General features: G+C 36.9%; 1 protein-coding gene across 5 annotated transcripts in view; it reads left to right on the forward strand.

The window, feature by feature from the left end:
* Positions 1 to 14678, forward strand: part of DCC (DCC netrin 1 receptor) — a 1205330-nt gene that overhangs the window by 866503 nt on the left and 324149 nt on the right. For all 5 annotated transcript variants that reach the window (XM_002757246.7, XM_008979838.5, XM_035271116.3 and 2 more), the window contains exon 12: positions 5305 to 5354. In XM_002757246.7, the coding sequence (XP_002757292.2) occupies positions 5305 to 5354 (50 nt within the window). The remainder of the gene's footprint in view (positions 1 to 5304; positions 5355 to 14678) is intronic.

The raw sequence follows: 14678 nt of genomic DNA on the forward strand, positions 1-14678 counted from the left end.
GGCATGCACCTGCGATCCCAACTACCTGGGAGGCTGAGGCTGGAGGATCAATTGACCCTTGGAGTTCAAGACCTCAGTGAGCCATGATTGCTCTACTGAACTCCAGCCTGGGCAACAGAATGAGACCCTTTCTCCATATTAAATGAATATATATGTATATATATATTCTCGAGTCAGTACATACTAATAGATAATCCTCAAAATGTGACTATTGACTAAGAGCTAAAATTATTTTTATACATGTATTTTTTTTCTTTAAATCTTCTAACATAAACATGTTTGTGCATGTGTGTACTAATTTTGATGGGCATGTTTCTTTTATTTCCCCTTCTAAAAGTGTGAGGATGATTAAAGGTGTAAATGATAGACAAATCTCCCTATATTTACCTCCTAATTAGAAAATATAAGGACTTAGGCCAAATAAGCTAATATTAAAACTGAGAATGAAAAATGTGTATGTTGCCTACTAAATGGAGGAATAGACACACACACACACACTCGGGACAAGAAATACAATCACACAATTGTGGCTTACTGCCACCTTCCCTTCCCCTTCCTCTCCTTTCTTCTCACCTCTTGCCTCTCACTCCTCACCCCTCGCCCCCCTCCCCTCCCCTTCTCTCCCCTCCTCTTCCCTCTTTTCTGAAACAGTCTCACTCTGTCACCTAGGCTGGAATGCATTGGTTTGATCTCGACTCACTGCAACCTCCACCTCCTGGATTTAAGTGATTCTCCTGCCTCAGCCTCCTGAGTACCTGGAATTACAGATGCATGCCACCACAACCAGCTAATTTTTGTATTTTTGGTATAGATGGAGTTTCACCATGTTGGACAGGCTGCTCTCAAACTCCTGACCTCAAGTGGTATACCCACCTTGGCCTCCCAAAGTGCTGGGATTATAGTTGTGAGCCACTGCATCCAGCCTCAAGGGATTTTCCTGCCTAAGCCTACTGAGTAGCTGGAACCATAGGAATAGGTCACAGCGCCCAGCTAATATTTTTATTTTTTGCAGAGATAGGGTCTCACTTTGTTGCCCAGGCTAGATGCGTTTTTTAATGCCATAAAAGAGAGAAAGAAATCTTAATAAAGAGAATAAATTTGGCAAAGTAATGGCCAGGGAAAACTAGAAATCTACCTGCTAGATGATCATGAAAGGTTGGGAAATTTGATAAAAAGTAAAAATAAAATATACCAATATATATGATGTGGAGCCAATGAAAACTCAGGCAGGTGCAGAAATGTAGAGATGGACTCATGTGAGTATTTAAAAAAAGGCCATGAGCTAGCTTTTTTATGGAACAGTTTCTGTTTGATGTGTTTAATTCTATAAATTATTGATCTTTTTAATTAAAAAGTGACTTTAGCTTGTTATTTCTTGACAGACCTATCATTTAATGTGGGAAAATATCTGGGTGTAGATTTCACACAATATCAATGAAATGAGGAAGGGCATGCATATTAACGACAGTGCAAAGAGAACACAGGAATAATGCTCATTTGCAAATTCAACTTTAAAATGTATTTTATATGTAATACCATTTTGGTATCACTTTGAATGTAATTCTTATGCCCATCCATCCAATTCTGTTATTGAAGACAGAACAGAATATTTATTGGTAGAATAAATTACTTCACAACTTGTAATTATAAAAATAAAAGAAAAACAAATGAAAGTGAATATTTTACATAATTTATGTAGATTTCATTCACTCTCTGAACTATAATACTGTGGCCTTATTCTCTACTTTGGTTTTAAATGTCATAAGAGAGAAAGATAGATTATCATTCATTAGTCCAAGAATTATCTTCTGGGAGTGTTACAGTGTTTAGGACTTAGAAACTGTCTGTCACTATTACAAAAAAAAAAAAAAAAAAAACCAATTTTATGACCCTAACCTCAATACACATCACTGGGCAAAGGATACCAAATTCCCTCTATCAAATGCACTGAAAGGAGAAAGCAAGGACTTTATAAGCCTCTTATAGTGGACATACTGACCTCATCTGCATTCATTTTTACAATCAACTCATCTTTTTGAATGTCCAACACAAATCCATGCTCTTGGCTTCCATTTCCTTATTATCCAGTTTCTTTCTGTCTACTTCAGTCCATGTTTTTTCTCCTTTATACTGAAGCCGTTCATGCTGAGGTCATATATCACATTGAGTTGTATTTTATCACATGTAATATCACCTGCTTCCCAGTCTGCAGTCATTCGACACTCTTCCTTAACTTTGTGTATGTGGTAACAGGTGAATGTTGTGAAGATTAAACGGGCTCATTTGCGTGAGCACCTAAAAAAGTACATGACATTTAAGCATTAAATAAATATTATATTTATCAATGTGCAATCACTTTTTCTTATATTAATATTACATGCTCCTAAATATGAGGGATGATGTTATATTCATCTCTGTATTTCTCCTAACAGAGTAAATATTTATTGAATTAATTAGACTGTTCAGTCAAAACTGTGCAAATTTTATATGCAAAGGCTTATCTTTAGGATTTTTCATTTGTGGAACTAATTTAATATATGACTGTGTCTAAATCCATCTGTATTATAGAGAACATTGTAAATCTTTTCATGTCAGGAGTCTTACCATAAAAATATATTGAGACATAGAAAAATTGAAAAATAAAACCACCAAAGTTAAATGTAAATAAATTCTTCCAGATTAATTATTTTATGTTTCTTCCTCTGTTCTACTGGGATGCTTGTAAAGATCTTTATCCAGATGAGCTGTCATCTCTAATTTAGCTCTGCTTTGTTTTCTGAGTAGAAACATTATTTTTCATTCAAATTCCTCCATCTAGAATACCACTGGTTTACAATGACCCATTTTATCACACCATTGCGACTATAGAGCATATGGACATCTAACTAATTTTGGGAATGTGTTCCAAAATACTGTCTCTTGGAGTAGTTGGCATAGGTAGGTCACTAAGAGCTTCTGTGAATGAATGAACAGTTGTAATTTTCCATGCCAGCTTGTCCTGTGTTCAAAAGCAGAAGACCTGATTTCATAGGCAACATAAGTGTAAGAATGTACTTATTATTTTTATTACTGTTATCATTAATATTTGTTGAATACTCACTAGGGCAAGGCCCCAATCTAAGTAGTTTGCCTTTACCTTTCATCCTCACAATACTATAATTTTTTCCCTACTTTACAGATGACAAAAGTAAGTCAGAAGGAGATCACAAAAGGTGGTAAGCAGTAGAGCCAGGCCACATAAGCTAGTAAATTCAGAGCCAAGATTCAGTGTGAAAATATATATTTATTTTATTCTGTGATAAATGACCTTTAAAGAAAAATATTTAAAATGAAATATGAATTACTGCTGGGCAGGGTGGCTCATGCCTGTAATTCCAGCACTTTGGGAAGCCAAGGCGCACAGATCACTTGAGGCCAGAAGTTTGAGGGTAGCCTGGTCAACATAGTGAAATCCTGTTTCCAGTAAAAATAAAAAAATTAGCCTGACATGGTGGTGCACACCTGTCATCCTAGCTACTTGGGAGGCTGAGGCAGGGGAATAACTTGAGCCAGGAGTCGAAGGTTGCAGTGAGTTGAGATCACACCACTGCACTCCAGCCTGGGTAACAGAGAGAGACTCCATCTCGAAATAAATAAGAATTATTTTGGTCTATAAATTATGTGTGCCTGGCAGCGTACACTTGCTGAAGGGAGGAATTGAAGTGCCTATGCTTCTGGAGACTTATTTACAATTATGGGAACTTGATGTGTCCTACAAAATACCTCATCTCCATGTGTTTTAAGCCAGCATACTTCTCTGTATTGAGGGAAGTTTCTAGCCCCATCTCTTATTGACTTGAACAGACCTATTTATTGTAAATAATAAATTATTTGACATTTTGAAGAGAAAAGTGTTCTTTTACTTCTGCCTCATGAAATAAGAAGCATCTTGGGAAGACAAATATAGAAAAGAACAGATCATTGTGGGTTCTCTTTACTTTCACCTTGTCCTAGCATCTAATCCCATCTTTTGTATCTATTTATCTCTAAATAATATGGAAATTGATAGTGAGAAGGAGGGAGTTGGAACTGATAAATAAAAATACTGTAGAAAGGTCTAGAAACTATATAAGTAAGTACACATTTGCTCATTCAATCATTCATTTGGTAAATATTAATTGAATGTCCGTTTGGAAGATAAAAAGATTAATCATCGACATACCATGTTTTCATGATAATTACTGTTTAGAAGATAAATTCAGAGTAGGGCATAAATAAATTCATGGTAAAATGTAAGTGCCCTATAGAAAAACATATTTTTCCCCCAAATTCTAGTAAAAGAAGGGGAAAGATGTGAAAAATAAAAAAAAGCCCTTAGATTCTTGAAAATACCTGAGGACTTTTCTTTGCTATTAAATTCATTTGTTTCTGAGAAACAACAATAGGGACTACTTATTTTATAGATTAATATGTGTTAACAGTTTATGGAATGCTACTTCTATTATAGGAAAGAAAGCTTTATTTCATGTATTATTCATCCCAGACATCTAGAATACTTCCTGACACAGAAGAGCCATTCAATAAGGGGTTGTCTTTTAATTACTCACATGATAGAATACTCATTTTTTTGATAGAGTATATGTTTAAGTATTGAAAGAGAGATGTATATGTTATTCCTTCTATTGAGGAGTAGGAAAATAAAAATTCAGGTAAGAAAAACAAAATACTGTACCTAGAAAGTCTACAAAGAAAAATAAGTTGCTCCTTTGTTAATAGAATTGACTCAAATGCTATTTGCATTTATCACATGCAGGTTTAATTATATGCAGCTAAAAATCTAAGAAGTATTTCTTCTTTTTACTTTTTAAGAGGTAATAAAAATTTCATTACAAGGATTTAGAAACCTGGGTGACCATTAGAATGACATATTTTATCATAAAGCAATGCAAATTCTGAAATGCACAATATCTTAAGACTTTAAAACCACTCTAGGAAATCTTCTGTATATTTTTATTGGTTTCTCTGGAAAGTTATCACAAGAGGGCTGTAATTAAATGGTGGTATTTGGTATCACTGCACGTATTCTCTTGCCTAACAGTTTTGGGAGCTCCCTAGATGGGTAAGTTAACTGGCTTGCCAAGTGAGACAAAAAGTAGACAAATATTTTTCAGCTCTTCAAAAATTCTTGAAGTATCACCTGTTTTAACCTACCTAATTATCATTATGAACCATGGGGGGAAAATCCACTCTCTTTTTACAAGACAGGTGGTATTTCTCTTTCAAGATTTTGGCAGTAACTGTCACAATTTGTTTGATTCCTTTTAGTGCCAAGTGCTCCGCCTCAGAATGTCTCCCTGGAAGTGGTCAATTCAAGAGTAAGTTGGCTAAATATTCACTATTCCGTTACCTATCAATCATGTATAACATTTGCTCACCCAACTGCATTCTTGAGTACAGGATAGTGGCTTCCATGTGAAGAAATGTTCTGAAACGTCACAGCAGGTGACATTGATCCCACATCGTCTTCCATCACACTTAAATAAATTAAATGAAACTTTTTTTTTTACTGCTTAAGAAATATTTTTATTTACAAATGTTAAACATTGATTTTGTAAATGTTACAATTATCAAAGTCTACTCCATAAGGAAACAAAGACATCTACTGCCTCTATACTCACAGTCTATGATACAGCTGTGATAATATGCTCGATGAAGAAACTGAGAGTTAGGAGAAGGAAAGACTGTTTCCTAACATATTACTTAGAATTGAATATTTCATCCCCACCCCCATTCTTTCTTTATAAACATAGTCACTGAAGGCCATTCTTGAACTTCAATAAAGTTATATTTATGTAGCAATGTTATTGAGTCATTAGTACTTTTTGGCCATGGAAAGTTTCTATGTCTTCCAAAGACATAGAAAGTTGCTACAGCTTCCAAAAGAGCTCAGGTTAGGCTCCTATTGCTGAAGTTACCTAATACCAGAAGTCAGTTTTCTAGAAACATGTCATTATTTCAAGTGGCTCAGGGATGGAAATAAGCCACGGCCACCCAGTAGAGTCTAACAAATGAGGATTAGTCTGGCTTCACCCTGTCACCACCTGGCCACATGCACCATGGGAAAGAATTTCACTATGCCTGGGCCTCTGGTTAGTTACTTCTCATGTGAGGAAATTGTCCTAAATGACTTCTAAGATCTTAGAGACAGCAGAGAAATGATATGGGGCTTAAAAGAAGTCATACTCTGGGTTTTAATTCTAGCTTTCTCTTTTCATAACTATGTGGTCTTAGCAAAGTTTTTAACCTTTGCAAACCGTTTCTATGTTTAAGTATCATAGGCATTAATGTCTTCCTTACAGGCTTATCATGAGAAAGTAATAATATGACAGACATATGCGATGAATCTAAATTAATATTGATAATGATTTGTTCATTCCCTGTGTGAATGCCTCGTCATATTTTGTTTAAAAAAAGTCTAGGCCGGGCACAGTGGCTCAAGCCTGTAATCCCAGCACTTTGGGAGGCCGAGGCTGGTGGATCACGAGGTCAAGAGATCGAGACCATTCTGGTCAACGTGGTAAAACCCCATCTCTACTAAAAATACAAAAAATTAGCAGGGCATGGTGGCGCATGCCTGTAATCCCAGCTACTCGGGAGGCTGAGGCAGGAGAATTGCCTGAACCCAGGAGGCGGAGATTGCAGTGAGCCGAGATCGCGCCATTGCACTCCAGCCTGGGTAACAAGAGTGAAACTCTGTCTCAAAAATAAAAAATAAAAAGTCTAAGCTGAAGGCATATTTTGTGATATTAACTGGATTTGTCTCAGTCAAATGAATTTATCTTTTGAAGCAAGTGAAATGTTTCTAAGTTGTTATACTTTTAGGCAATATATTGGATAAGAAGTAGTAAAGCAAATATAAAATTAGAAGAATAACAAACAGTGGGAAAAATGAGCTAAAGGAAAATAACCCAAAATGAACATAACCCTAAAAATGACATTTTTATCTACATCAACACTGCTTTATAGATGTGCCACTTACATTAAGAGATTGCCAAGTTAAAGTGAAATAGATTTTTTAAATGATTGTATGTTGTTAATGAATGAAATTTGGAAAACATATTGTAGTGTCTCTTGTTTAATGACTCATCATGATTAGAATCCTCACTCACTTTATATTTTTCCTGCAGGACAGAATATAGAAATTGATATACAAGCTATTTTGTGTTTGTGTGTTCATACACTTTAAGAATGTGCTCCAGCAAAAGATGAATGGTTCCATCTGAAATGTAAATAAGGCATTATTGAATGGCTCTGGGTGCTAACTGTATTTGAATATGGATTTTCCTTACTGAAGAGGGAATTCATGGATTATGAAATTGATTTCATATATACATACATATACATACACACACACCCATACACACAAAAATCACAACTTGTACTCTTCTCTAATATGCATTGCTTGCAGCAAGCAAATAAAAACACTTCGGCTTCTATCCTATTGTAGTTGATCTCTGAAACATTGCACTGCTGGAAAATTTAAATTGTTCATTAGCTTTCAGAGTGAAAATAGTATGCCCAGGCACTGGAAAGTCATACTTTCTGTCTCCTCTTCTTCTCTCTGATCTTATTTCATAGCTTCTCAGAAATTATGAATTATAAATTTTTTTCTTGGACTGTTATTGAGAGAAAAGAAACTGGATGATCAAAACACTGCTTTTTGCATTCTCAGTGTGTTGATTCAGAGAAAGGCAAACGTAAAATTCTATTTGGATATTTGCCTTTTCTTTGAAATAAATGAAAAGTTTTCAAATATATTAATATTTACCCTGACTATTATCATTTCAAGGAGCAAACTGTATTTAAAAAGAAACTTTATGGTTGAATAAATATTGTGTTCTTTTTTTAGATTAACAGGATTCCAAGGTGTTTTTGTTATTTTATTATTATTATATATCTTTATTTATTGCATTTTATGTTCTGATGTACATGTAAAGAATATGCAGGACTGTTGCATAGATACATACATGGCAATGTGGTTTGCTGCCTCCATCCCCAGCACCTATATCTGGCCTTTCTCCTCATGTTATCCCTCCCCAGTTCCCTACCAATGACTGTCCCTTCCCTAGTGCCCCAGAAGGACCTCTCTGTGTGATGTTCCCTTCCTGTGTCCATGTGTTCCCATTGTTCAACAACCGCCTATGAGTGAGAACATGCTGTGTCTGATTTTCTGTTCCTATGTCACTTTGCTGAAAATGATGGTCTCTAGGTTCATCCATGTCCCTACAAAGGACACAAACTCATCATTTTTCATTGCTGCATAATATTCCATGGTGTATATGTGCCACATTTTCCCTGTCCAGTCTATCATCGATGGGCATTTCTGTTGGTTCCAAGTCTTTGCTATTGTAAACAGTGCTACAATGAGCATACGTGTGCATGTGTCCTTATAATAGAATGATTTATAATCCTTTGGATATATACTCAGTAATGGGATTGCTGGGTCAAATGGAATTTCTATTTCTAGGTCCTTGAGGATTTGCCACCCTGTCTTCCACAATAGTTGAACTAATTTACACTCCCACCAACAGTGTAAAAGTGTTCCTATTTCTCCACATTCTCTCCAGCATCTGTTGTCTCCAGATTTTTAAATGATCACCATTCTAACTGGTGTGAGATAGTATCTCAATGTAGTTTTGATTTGCATTTCTCTAATGACCAGTGATGATGAGCATTATTTCATATGTTTGTTAGCCTCATATATGTCTTCTTTTGAAAAGTGTCTGTTCATATCCTTTGCTCACTTTTGAATGCATTTGTTTGTTTCTTTCTTGTAAATCTGTTTTAGTTCTTTGTAGAATTTGGATGTAAGTCCTTTGACAGATGGGTAGATTGCAAATTTTTTTCCCCATTGTGTTGGTTGCTGGTTCACTCTAATGATTGTTTCTTTTGCTGTGCAGAAGCTCTGGAGGTAAATTAGATCCCATTTGTCAATTTTGGCTTTTGTTGCCAATGCTTTTGGTGTTTTAGTCATGAAGTACTTGCCTATGCCTATGTCCTGAATGGTTTTGCCTAGGCTTTCTTCTAAGATTTTTATGGTGTAGGTTTTGTGTTTAAGTCTTAAATCCATCTGGAGTTAATTTTAGTGTAAGGTGTCAGGAAGGGGTCCAGTTTCTGCTTTCTGCTCATGGCTAGTCAGTTTTCCCAATACCATTTATTAAACAGGGAATCCTTTGCCCATTGCTTATTTTTGTCAAGTTTGTCAAAGATCAGATAGTTGTAGATGTGTGGCATTGCCTCTGGGCCTCTGTTCTATTGGTCTATATCTCTGTTTTGGTACCACTACCATGCTTTTTTGATTACTGTAGCCTTGTAGTATAGTTTAAAGTCAGGTAGCATGATGCCTCCAGCTTTGTTCTTTTTGCTTAGAATTGACTTGGCTATGTAAGCTCTCTTTTGGTTCCATATGAAGTTTAAGGTGTTTTTTTCCAGTTCTGTGAAGAAGGTCATTGGTAGCTTGATGGGGATAGTGTTGAATCTATAAATTACTTTGGCCATTTTCATGATATTGATTCTTTCTAACTATGAGCATGGAATGTTTTTTCATCTGTTTGTGTCCTCTCTAATTCCCTTGAGCAGTGGTTTGTAGTTCTCCTTGAAGAGGTCCTTTACATTCTTTGTTAGTTGTATTCCTACGTATTTTATTCTCTTTGTAGCAATTGTGAATGGCAGTTTATTCTTGATTGGGCTCTCTTTTTTTAAAAATTTTTTATTGGATTTTAGGTTTTGGGGTACATGAGCAGAGCATGCAAGACAGTTGTGTAGGTACACACATGGCAGTGTGCTTTGCTTTCCTTCTCCCCTTCACCCACGTTTGGCATTTCTCCCCAGGCTATCCCTTCCCACCTCCCCCTCCCACTGGCCCTCCCCTTTTCCCCCCAATAGACCCCAGTGTTTAGTACTCCCCTCCCTGTGTCCATGTGTTCTCATTTTTCATCACCCGCCTATGAGTGAGAATATGCAGTGTTTCATTTTCTGTTCATGTGTCAGTTTGCTGAGGATGATGTTCTCCAGATTCATCCATGTCCCTACAAATGAAACAAACTCATCATTTCTGATTGCTGCATAATATTCCATGGTGTATATGTGCCACATTTTTCCAATCCAGTCTATTATCAATGGGCATTTGGGTTGATTCCAGGTCTTTGCTATTGTAAACAGTGCTGCAATGAACATTCGTGTACATGTGTCCTTATAGTAGAACGATTTATAGTCTTTTGGATATATACCCAGTAATGGGATTGCTGGGTCAAATGGAATTTCTATTTCTAAGGCCTTGAGGAATCGCCACACTGTCTTCCACAATGGTTGAACTAATTTACACTCCCACCAACAGTGTAAAAGTGTTCCTTTTCTCCACATCCTCTCCAGCATCTGTTGTCTCCAGATTTTTTAATGATCGCCATTCTAACTGGCGTGAGATGGTATCTCAATGTGGTTTTGATTTGCATCTCCCTGATGACCAGTGACGATGAGCATTTTTTCATATGATTGTTGGCCTCATATATGTCTTCTTTCCTAAAGTGTCTGTTTATATCCTTTGCCCACTTTTGAATGGGCTTGTTAGTTTTTTTTCCTGTAAATCTGTTTGAGTTCTTTGTAAATTCTGGATATCAGCCCTTTGTCATATGGGTAAACTGCAAAAATTTTTTCCCATTCTGTTGGTTGCCGATTCACTCTAGTGACTGTTTCTTTTGCCGTGCAGAAGCTGTGGAGTTTCATTAGGTCCCATTTGTCTATTTTGGCTTTTGTTGCCAATGCTTTTGGTGTTTTGTTCATGAAGTACTTGCCTACTCCTATGTCCTGGATAGTTTTGCCTAGATTTCCTTCTAGTGTTTTTATGGTGCCAGGTCTTATGTTTAAGTCTTTAATCCATATGGAGTTAATTTTAATGTAAGGTGTCAGGAAGGGGTCCAGTTTCTGCTTTCTGCACATGGCTAGCCAGTTTTCCCAACACCATTTGTTAAATAGGGAATCCTTTCCCCATTGCTTGTTTTTGTCGGGTTTATCAAAGATTGTATAGTTGTAGATATGTTGTGTTGCCTCCGGTGCCTCTGTTTTGTTCCATTGGTCTATATCTCTGTTTTGGTACCAGTACCATGCGGTTTTGATTACTGTAGCCTTGTAGTATAGTTTGAAATCTGGTAGTGTGATGCCCCCCGCTGTATTCTTTTTGCTTAGAATTGACTTGGCTATGTGGACTCTCTTTTGGTTCCATATGAAGTTCATGGTGGTTTTTTCCAGTTCTGTGAAGAAAGTTAATGGTAGCTTGATGGGGATAGCATTGATTCTGTAAATTACTTTGGGCAGTATAGCCATTTTCACGATATTGATTCTTCCTAACCATGAACATGGAATGTTTCTCCATCTGTTTGTGTCCTCTCTGATTTTGTTGAGCAGTGGTTTGTAGTTCTCCTTGAAGAGGTCCCTTACGTTCCTTGTGAGTTGCATTCCAAGGTATTTTATTTTTTTTGTAGCAATCGTGAATGGCACTTTGTTCTTGATTTGGCTTTCTTTAAGTCTGTTATTGGTGTAGATGAATGCTTGTGATTTTTGCACATTGATTTTATATCCTGAGACTTTGCTGAAGTTGCTTATCAGTTTCAGGAGTTTTTGGGCTGAGGCAATGGGGTCTTCTAGGTAAACTATCATGTCATCTGCAAATAGAGACAATTTGGCTTCCACCTTTCCTGTTTGAAAACCCTTTATTTCTTTTTCTTGCCTGATTGCTCTGGCTAGAACTTCCAGTACTATATTGAATAGGAGTGGTGAGAGAGGGCATCCTTGTCTAGTGCCGGATTTCAAAGGGAATGCTTCCAGTTTTTGCCCATTCAGTATGATATTGGCTGTTGGTTTGTCATAAATAGCTTTTATTACTTTGAGATACGTTCCATCGATACTGAGTTTATTGAGGGTTTTTAGCATAAAGGGCTGTTGAATTTTGTCAAATGCCTTCTCTGCATCAATTGAGATAATCATGTGATTTTTGTTTTTGGTTCTGCTTATATGGTGAATTACGTTGATAGACTTGCGTATGTTGAACCAGCCTTGCATCCCCAGGATGAATCCTACTTGATCATGATGGATAAGTTTTTTGATTTGCTGTTGCATTCGGCTTGCCAATATTTTATTGAAGATTTTTGCATCTATGTTCATCATGGATATTGGCCTGAAGTTTTCTTTTCTTGTTGGGTCTCTGCCGGGTTTTGGTATCGGGATGATGTTGGTCTCGTAAAATGATTTGGGAAGGATTCCCTCTTTGGGGATTATTTGGAATAGTTTTAGAAGGAACGGTACCAGCTCCTCTTTGTGTGTCTGGTAGAATTCGCCTGTGAACCCGTCTGGACCTGGGCTTTTTTTGTGTGGTAGGCTCTTAATTGCTGCCTCGAATTCTGACCTTGTTATTAGTCTAGTTTCAGCTTTCTCCTGGTTTAGGCTTGGGAGGACACAGGAGTCCAGGAATTTATCCATTTCTTCCAGGTTTACTAGTTTATGTGCATAGAGTTGTTTGTAATATTCTCTGATGATGGTTTGAATTTCTGTGGAATCTGTGGTGATTTCCCCTTTATCATTTTTTATTGCATCTATTTGGTTGTTCTCTCTTTTATTTTTAATCAATCTGGCTAGTGGTCTGTCTATTTTGTTGGTCTTTTCAAAAACCCAGCTCTTGGATTTATTGATTTTTTGAAGGGTTTTTCGTGTCTCAATCTCCTTCAATTCAGCTCTGATCTTAGTTATTTCTTGTCTTCTGCTGGGTTTTGAGTTTTTTTGATCTTGCTCCTCTAGCTCTTTCAATTTTGATGATAGGGTGTCAATTTTGGATCTCTCCATTCTCCTCATATGGGCACTTATTGCTATATACTTTCCTCTAGAGACTGCTTTAAATGTGTCCCAGAGATTCTGGCATGTTGTGTCTTCATTCTCATTGGGTTCGAAGAACTTTATTTCTGCCTTCATTTCATTGTTTACCCAGTCAACATTCAAGAGCCAGTTGTTCCGTTTCCATGAAGCTGTGCGGTTCTGGGTTGGTTTCTGTATTCTGAGTTCTAACTTGATTGCACTATGGTCTGAGATGCTGTTTGTTATGATTTCAGTTGTTTTGCATTTGCTGAGCAGTGCTTTACTTCCAATTATGTGGTCAATTATAGAGTAGGTGTGATGTGGTGCTGAGAAGAATGTATAGTCTGTGGATTTGGGGTGGAGAGTTCTGTAAATGTCTATCAGGTTTGCTTTCTCCAGGTCTGAGTTCAAGCCCTGGATATCCTTGTTGATTTTCTGTCTGGTTGATCTGTCTAATATTGACAGTGGAGTGTTAAAGTCTCCCACTATTATTGTGTGGGAGTCTAAGTCTCTTTGTAAGTCATTACGAACTTGCCTTATGTATCTGGGTGTTCCTGCATTGGGTCCATATATGTTTAGGATCGTTAGCTCTTCTTGTTGTATCGATCCTTTTACCATTATGTAATGGCCTTCTTTGTCTCTTTTGATCTTTGTTGCTTTAAAGTCTATTTTATCAGAGATAAGAATTGCAACTCCTGCTTTTTTTTTGCTCTCCATTTTCTTGGTAAATCTTCCTCCATCCCTTTATTTTGAGTCTTTGTGTATCCTTGCGTGTGAGATGGGTTTCCTGGATACAGCACACTGATGGGTTTTGGATTTTTATCCAATTTGCCAGTCTGTGTCTTTTGATTGGTGCATTTAGTCCATTTACATTTAGGGTTAATATTTTTATGTGTGAATTTGATACTGCCATTTTGATGCTAAGTGGCCGTTTTGCCCGTTAGTTGTTGTAGATTCTTCATTATGTTGATGCTCTTTAGCATTTAGTGTGATTTTGGAATGGCTGGTACTGGTTATTCCTTTCTATGTGTAGTGCCTCTTTTAGGAGCTTTTGTAAAGCAGGCCTGGTGGTGACAAAATCTCTGAGTACTTGCTTGTTCGCAACTGATTTTATTTTTCCTTCACTTCTGAAGCTCAGTTTGGCTGGATATGAAATTCTGGGTTGAAAGTTCTTTCCTTTAAGGATCTTGAATATTGGCCCCTACTCACTTCTGGCTTGTAGTGTTTCTGCTGAGAGATCTGCTGTCAGTCTGATGGGCTTGCGTTTGTGGGTAAACCTTTCTCTCTGGCTGCCCTTATCATTTTTTTCTTCATTTCAACCCTGGTGAATCTGATGATTGTGTGCTGTGCTTTGGGGTTACTCTTCTTGAGGAATATAATTGTGGTGTTCTCTGTATTTCCTGGACTTGAATGTTGGCCTGCCTTGCTAGGTTGGGGAAGTTCTCCTGGATAATATCCCAAAGAGTGTTTTCTACCTTGGATTCATTCTCTCCATCACATTCAGGTAAACCTATAAAATATGGATTAGGTCTTTTCTCATAATCCCATATTCCTTGGAGGCTTTGTTCATCTCTTTTTACTCTTTTTTCTGCAATCTTATCTTGCCTTCTTGTTTTATTTCATTGAGTTGATCTTTAATCTCTGATATCCTTTATTCTGCTTGGTTGATTCAGCTATTGAAACTTGAGTATGCTTTGCGAAGTTCTTGTGTTGTGTTTTTCAGCTCCATCAATTCATTTATATTCCTCTCTAAGCTGTTTATTCTCGTTAGCATTTCGTCAAACCTTTTTTCAAGGTTT

The sequence above is a fragment of the Callithrix jacchus genome, chromosome 13 (genome assembly GCF_049354715.1).
Source record: "Callithrix jacchus isolate 240 chromosome 13, calJac240_pri, whole genome shotgun sequence".
Classification (NCBI taxonomy): Eukaryota; Metazoa; Chordata; class Mammalia; order Primates; family Cebidae; genus Callithrix; species Callithrix jacchus.